General features: G+C 49.2%; 1 protein-coding gene across 6 annotated transcripts in view; it reads right to left on the bottom strand.

The window, feature by feature from the left end:
• Nucleotides 1-573: 573 nt before the first annotated feature.
• The window catches only part of adam15 (ADAM metallopeptidase domain 15), a 30,032-nt gene continuing 24,170 nt past the window's right edge, over nucleotides 574-6,435 (bottom strand). Inside the window, exons 20-25 of one of the 6 annotated variants that reach the window (XM_085423983.1) lie at nucleotides 6,327-6,435; nucleotides 5,546-5,614; nucleotides 4,528-4,596; nucleotides 3,642-3,707; nucleotides 3,083-3,234; nucleotides 574-2,477 (exon numbers count right to left, since the gene is read on the bottom strand). In XM_085423983.1, coding sequence (XP_085280109.1) covers nucleotides 2,411-2,477; nucleotides 3,083-3,234; nucleotides 3,642-3,707; nucleotides 4,528-4,596; nucleotides 5,546-5,614; nucleotides 6,327-6,435 — 532 coding nt within the window. In that variant the 3' untranslated portion in view covers nucleotides 574-2,410. The remainder of the gene's footprint in view (nucleotides 2,478-3,082; nucleotides 3,235-3,641; nucleotides 3,708-4,527; nucleotides 4,597-5,545; nucleotides 5,615-6,326) is intronic. The other 5 variants (XM_085423984.1, XM_085423985.1, XM_085423986.1 and 2 more) reach the window with 5 other exon arrangements.

Genomic DNA, 6,435 nt, shown 5'->3' with positions numbered 1-6,435 from the left:
TGTAACCAGAAGGTTGCCGGTTCGATCCCCGGGCTCTCTGTCCTGGTCGTTGTGTCCTTGGGCAAGACACTTTACCTTTCTGCCTACTGGTGTTGGCCAGAGGGGCCGATGGCGCGACATGGCAGCCTGGCTTCTGTCAGTCTGCCCCAGAGCAGCTGTGGCTACAACTGTAGCTGCCTCCACCAGTGTGTGAATGTGAGAGTGAATGAATAGTGGCATTGTAAAGCGCTCTATAAATGCAATCCATTATTATTATTCTGTGTCGACAGTCCGTGGTTCCTGCGGTCGCGCAGGAGGCTTAGAGATGATCTGACCTCAGCGACACTTCCTGAGTTCAGGGTCTCAGGTCAAACTGAGAAAAGCAAAGTGCATTTTGTAGCTTCTGCTCGTTCTGAAGCAGGAGGAATAACCAGGTTTTTCAGTCACTTGGTGCAGACCGAGTCACTCAAACCCGACGACAGCCCGAGGCTTCAGACTCGGGGTTTTACCCTCCATGCTTCTTGCGTTGGTTTTTCATAATAAATGAAAAAAAAAGTGCACATCCGCTCTTACTCTAGAAGAAAGGCCAGGCTGTTTCAAATATATATATCTTTTATTGATATGTTTATTTTACTGCAGGTTTATGTGAATCTGCTCTGAATACAGCAGCTGTCTGTTCTATTGAACACCACCTAGAAACATTTATTCACTGTGGGGACAAAATAACTGACGTTGAGGCGTCAGACTTTCTTTTATTCACATCACTGCAGTTTAATCTAATAGCAGGCACACAGGCTGGACAGGAATCAACCCCCAGCCCTCTCGGGGTGACTGGGGATCGCTCGGTCCACCTCCAGGATCCAAGGACAGAAACTACAAAAAGGCAACAGTCACGTTTTCTCAGATGTCTTTAAATTGAAGCACGTCACACAGCTGCAAGCGAGAAGGCGACGAGGCGATGGTTAAACTGCAAACTGCTCCTTTAGCAGCTCACATCAACCTTCCTCTGAATCTTCATCGCTTTAGTCTCCCAGCGTTTCTTTGGTGTCACGTTACAAACGATCGGCGCACATTCCTGCTGTCTCTGCTCTCAAGGCGGGTTCAGAAAATAAAAAAAACACGAGCCAGCAAAATTAAACACAGTCAGCAGGTGTAGAAACATGCGGGCGAAGGCGAGAGAGGTGTGGCGAACATTTAAGAAAAGAACAAAAACCTCAGATTTTCACAATAAAGTCAAAGTACACACGTACATAAAAAGCACTAAAATAAAACCTGCAAAGCTGAAAAGACCGACGCCATCAGAGCAGCGTTTGTACAGTAGAAACCTTAAAAAAACAAAAGCTCACTGACATTACGTAACAGCATAAAGTCCTGATCCTTTATTGTGACATTTGGAAAATAAAGGCTGAAGCTCTGAGATCAAAGTGATGACGGCCAAAAGCCTCGTCTTACTTTATTCCTGTGAATACGTGAAAGTTAGGATGGAGACATTTTCAGAATAAAGTCAGCACAGTTAGCAGCGTTACAGCTTTATTCGCAGTCGCTCTTCCTGACAGCGGCGTTTCCTGCACAGTGACGCTGCATATGCGGCATCAGTGAGGCAGGAAGTCACGCATGGATCACAACGCACCGGACCGCTGCTCTGTGCCCACTCTGTGCCAGGAGGAGCCGTCGTCAGCCGCCTCTCCTCTGACTGTGGCGGAGCTCAGCTGGTGATTGCACTTCCTGTACACCTGCTGCAGGGTGTGATTGGTCGCTCGTCCAGCTCACTGTGTATCCCAGGAGAGGGAGAAGCACAGAGTCATCGCCAGCTGCGGACGCAGAGACGGTGTCTGTAGGGAAACACGAGCTGGGCTCGGGTCAGCAGCAGTGCAGCTTTCAAAATAAGAGCGAGGATGTTGTCCAATAGCGACTCGAGCCTGTGTGTGGGAATCTTCATAAAAATATTCCGAGCAAAGTGGAAAAATCTGTTTTCTCTGTAACAGAAAATAAAACGTAGCAAATCTGTGACTCATCTCCTGCTGCCCACTCGAACATTCATCCAAGTCTTTGTTGATCAGAAGATCCTGGAGCAGGCAGGAAGTCTGTCCGGGCGCATACGCGTTTATTTAAAAAAACAAAGTTTCACTAAAAACAATGTCTTAAAAAAAACAACCGAAACGTCTGCAGATGGGCCGTGGACCACAGTTTGGAAACCACTAATCATAGGTCGGTGCGAGGGTCTTTAAGCAAGGCACTGAATGAACGTGACGTCACCCAAACATCCACATTAACCGCTGCCGAGGTGCTGCTGAGCAAGGCACTGAACTCCAGAGATACAGCAGCGCTCATTAATACTCGTGAGGATGAAATCCGGTGACAGCGAGTCTCCATCATCTCCATCATCTCCACCTTCAGCTGCTCTGTGATCAGTCAAAGGTCACCCGGGGGGTCAGAGCGGAGGAGAGGACTCCACCTTCAGAGGGACGGCGGGTCGCAGCGGAGGAAGAGGAGGCCGTCTGCACAGAGGAGAGAAGACGTTACTGCTCACGGCTCACTTTTACATTAAGGCTAACATCAGAGACGGCCTTCGGCGGAGCAAACAGCTCCTGCACACGTTTCAAATTCAGTTTCAACACGTTTACATCTTCAAACCGTTTCAGGCCTAAAAATCTCCCGCCCAAAACTGGCGCCTGTGACTCTGGTTTCTCAGGTTTTATTGTTTATGCTTGACGCTGTTTTAGTTTCATGTGCTGAGAGGTGTGATGCTGAATCAAATTTGCAGAGATTCCTGCGAGTTCAGCGCCTCCGCCCTGCTGCATACCCGCCACAGGAAGCCGCCACCCTCACTCACACGTTTTCACGCCCTGGCATTTGTGCAACACTTTACAAAAAGAGCAGCTTCCTGTTAAAAAGTCACAACTGTACATGTTGAACGATTAGCTCCACTCTTCGTCTGTTGGACGAGCGGATTGGCTCAAACACAGCTGCAATTTCACTCATGATGCAAACATGTCCTCGTGTCTCTTCCTGTCAGATTACAGGAAACCTTGAGGAAGTACACTTACGTCATCGTCTTAGATCAGAAAGCTTTAAGAAAGAGACAAAAAGCTGTCGGGTGTACCTGTTGGGTCCGGCAGCAGCAGGTGCGACTGCCCCGTGTGGCGGCGGTTTACTGTTGGAGTTGTAGACTGGGTGTGGCGGAAGGTAGGGGTTGGACGGCATGGCTGGAGGGCGGGGCTTTTTTGGGACTAGAGGTTTGAGTGGAACAGAAACCTGCAGAAAGAAACAAATGAGTGTCACCTGTAACTGCTCGGCTGGCTCAAAGGAAATGTGACATCACGGAGAAGCTTGGAGGATTTTTTAAATCAAAACGGCTGATTGGTTTCCTCTTTACGAATGAATCAGCTGCAGCTTTGAAACTTACCAAGTCTGAAATGATAAAACAGGTGATTCTATCCAATCAGGAGCCTGCATGCCCAACACTCACCTGCGTTCCTGAACGCCTCATTAATGTTGGGCATGATTCCAGCCAACCAATCACATCACACCCTCACACAGCCAGTCTGACCATCAGCTCTCAGTAATCACAGTGATTGATCCATCTCATCACCATTTCAGCTCCTAGCACTACTATATGCTCTCTATGTACTAGCAGCTAGCAGCATGCAGGTAGGGCGTACCTGTCCAGGTGTGATGGGGTCAGGGGGGAGAGGCTTGTTGGGCGGAGCTGGTCGACTCACCAGCTGCTGGAGGGTTAGCGAGGAAGAAGAGAGGAAGAAGAGTGAAGCTTCAGCAACAAAGACGAGGAAACGTGAGGAGGAAACAGAGCACAGCAGGTGGCGAGGACTCGAGGTCGTTGAGCTTTATTTTGAAATTCTCTGTTGACTGACGTGAAACCGAGAGGTCTGACTCACTAATGAGATGTTATTTCATATCAGACTGATAGCGCAGCATGCAGGCAGGAAAGACATGGGTCAGACAAACTAGGCTGTCAGGCAGATGTTTCACCTGCTGATTGGCACCAACAGTTTCCTGGAACTTCAGATTAACTTGACCACCTGCTGCATTAGGGGAGGTGTGAGGGGGTATTTCTATTTCTTATTTGTGTTTTTCGATTTAAATATTTTAGAGTTTTATGACTCGACTGGAGCGGCGGGACCTGAAAATGAAGCACCAGCAGCTGCAGTTCCTCTGACATCCAGCAGAGGCAGCAGTGAGTCAGTCCAGGGTGAATTCTGCTAATTTGTATTTAAGGATTAAGGTTTGCACTTTTAGGGGCGTGGCCTCTTTGACTGACAGGTATCTGCTAGCTTCACCTGAACTGGACCTCTGGACCGTGTTTGTGCTGCTGGCGCCTTTTTATTGACATCATCCAACCAATAACATGGCTGCTGTGAGGTCACTGTACTAACAGACCAAGAAGGCGGAGCTCCAATTTTGCTGAGTGGGGTTCTGTTTTAACTTCAGCGCTACATCAGCAGTGACAACACGTTCCAACAGACGACACACACACGTACTGCAGACAAACGGGACGGACAGTAACACTACACACTACAGGTAGCGTACCTGGTTGGAGGGGGCGGGGGGGTCAGGGGGCAGAGGCTTGGTGGGGGGGGCCGGTCGCTGTTTGACCAACTGAAGCAGCAGAAATAAAAAGTCAGAAGAACATCGAGTCAGTGTTTGGAGGTGGAGACGAGGCCGAGCTGAGTCAGCGAGGAAGAGTTCAACATTTTAGGGAATCCTCAAAATTCCTCGTTAAGGCTGCTCTGCAGGTGAGCATCCACCTGAGCTGACGAAGTCAGCTTCTGTACTTCAGCTATGAAAATTAATAACGTGCTCCTAATTATGTGGCATTTGTGGCGGCTCACACCCAAAACACTTTCGTGCTAGCAAACAAACACTGAAGTCGTTCGCAGTCCTGGAGAGTTATTGATCGACTCCTCAGAAAACAACACGCCGTGTTTGGCTGCACTTCTGCTGGGAAGCTTTCGCTGCTGCAGGAAAGGAGGGAGAAGCAGCAGCAGATTGCAGCGCGTTTGGTTTGTCCAGGATCCACTTCAGCTGAACACCTCATCGAGCCAACACATCTACCTGTGCAGGTGTGTGAGGGCCTGAAACCGGGCATGAAGAGCGCCTTCTCAAGCCTTTGCTGTTTGGAAGTGCAGCTGACCGCCATCCTCCGGCTGCTCAATTAGTGTCATGTTTAAGGAAAAGTAGACGAGTCCACACGCACCAGCACGCCTCACTCTCCTCACGTAGCCGGTGCTTCCTGTCGCTGCTGCTCGTTGTGTTCACTGATGCCGTCTTTGGTTTATTTTCCCTGCTGACGTCTCTTACAGAGTCCCGCCCAGAGCGACACGTTAGACGACCTCAGCTGATTTTATTTCTGAGGTCTCGGGGACGCAGAGAATCTGAGGATCTTTTAAAATGCTGAACTTTTCCTGCTTTTCCACTGAACACTTAAATCTGCACGAATGATTCGCTACGACTAAGACGACACGACTCACACACATCATGCATCACGACGACACGCAGACACACTCAGGACACCTGAACACGCACACACCTAGAGGGGAGCGGTTACCTGCGGTGGAGGTTTTAGAGCAGGGTCTGGGGGGAGTGGCTTAGTGGGAGGAGCAGGTCTGTCATGAACCTGATTGGAGAGGAAACAGGAAGCAGAAGCAGAGTGACAGCTGACAGACTCAGAGGTCAGAGGCCAAACGGGCAGGTGTGTTAATGTCAGACAGAAGAGGAAAAGGTGCTGGAGCGTGCCACTTCCTCTGAGCCGTCGGCGACGTTTCACTTCATGTTTCTGCGAAGCCTCGCTCGCTTCTGCTCGAGTCTCAGTATTAATTTTACTCACTGCAGACAGGAAGTTTACTCAGAACGGAGCAGGGCGAAGGAAGCGGCGCCACAGCGCACACAGTCATATATGCTCAAAGTAACACCGTCTGTGATGTCATTCGATACAAGAAGAGAAATATGGAAATATATTTTGGGAGCTTACAAGAAACCTTTTCAAGAGATTAAGGGCGATGCCTTTGAAAGAGTCTAATATTTAGCAGGATGAGGTTTAGAAGAACTGGGTGCGTTTTAAAGGAAACGTAGGAGGTGTTCGTGGATTAAAATAAAGAAAAACCCCAAACCACGAGTGGTAGACCTCACTCACAGAAAATCAACAAAACCTCCACAGTTCGCTTCAAATCTTTACTATTAAAAAGACCGATTTCAAAAATACAAAATTCGCTCTCCACACACACATCTTAATTCCCTTAATGCTCGCTCAGGCGGTTTGCCATGGCGTGCTGCACCTCTCCAGCTGCAAACAGTCAGTGTCGGCGTGTCTGTGCGGTTACTCTGGTTACCTCTTTTTGGGGCGGGGTCAGCGGGATGTCCGTCTGAGGGTTCAGGTGGTATCTGAGAGGTCGGACCTGCTCTCCGTTCCTGCCGTCCACTCGCTCCATCGCCGGAGTC

The sequence above is a fragment of the Rhamphochromis longiceps genome, linkage group LG11, assembly GCF_057381845.1.
Source record: "Rhamphochromis longiceps isolate RC_006_pf linkage group LG11, R_longiceps_female_GT1.1, whole genome shotgun sequence".
Lineage (NCBI taxonomy): Eukaryota > Metazoa > Chordata > Actinopteri > Cichliformes > Cichlidae > Rhamphochromis > Rhamphochromis longiceps.
The sequence above is the reverse complement of the archived record's forward strand: the minus strand, read 5'-3'. Positions and strand labels throughout refer to the sequence as shown.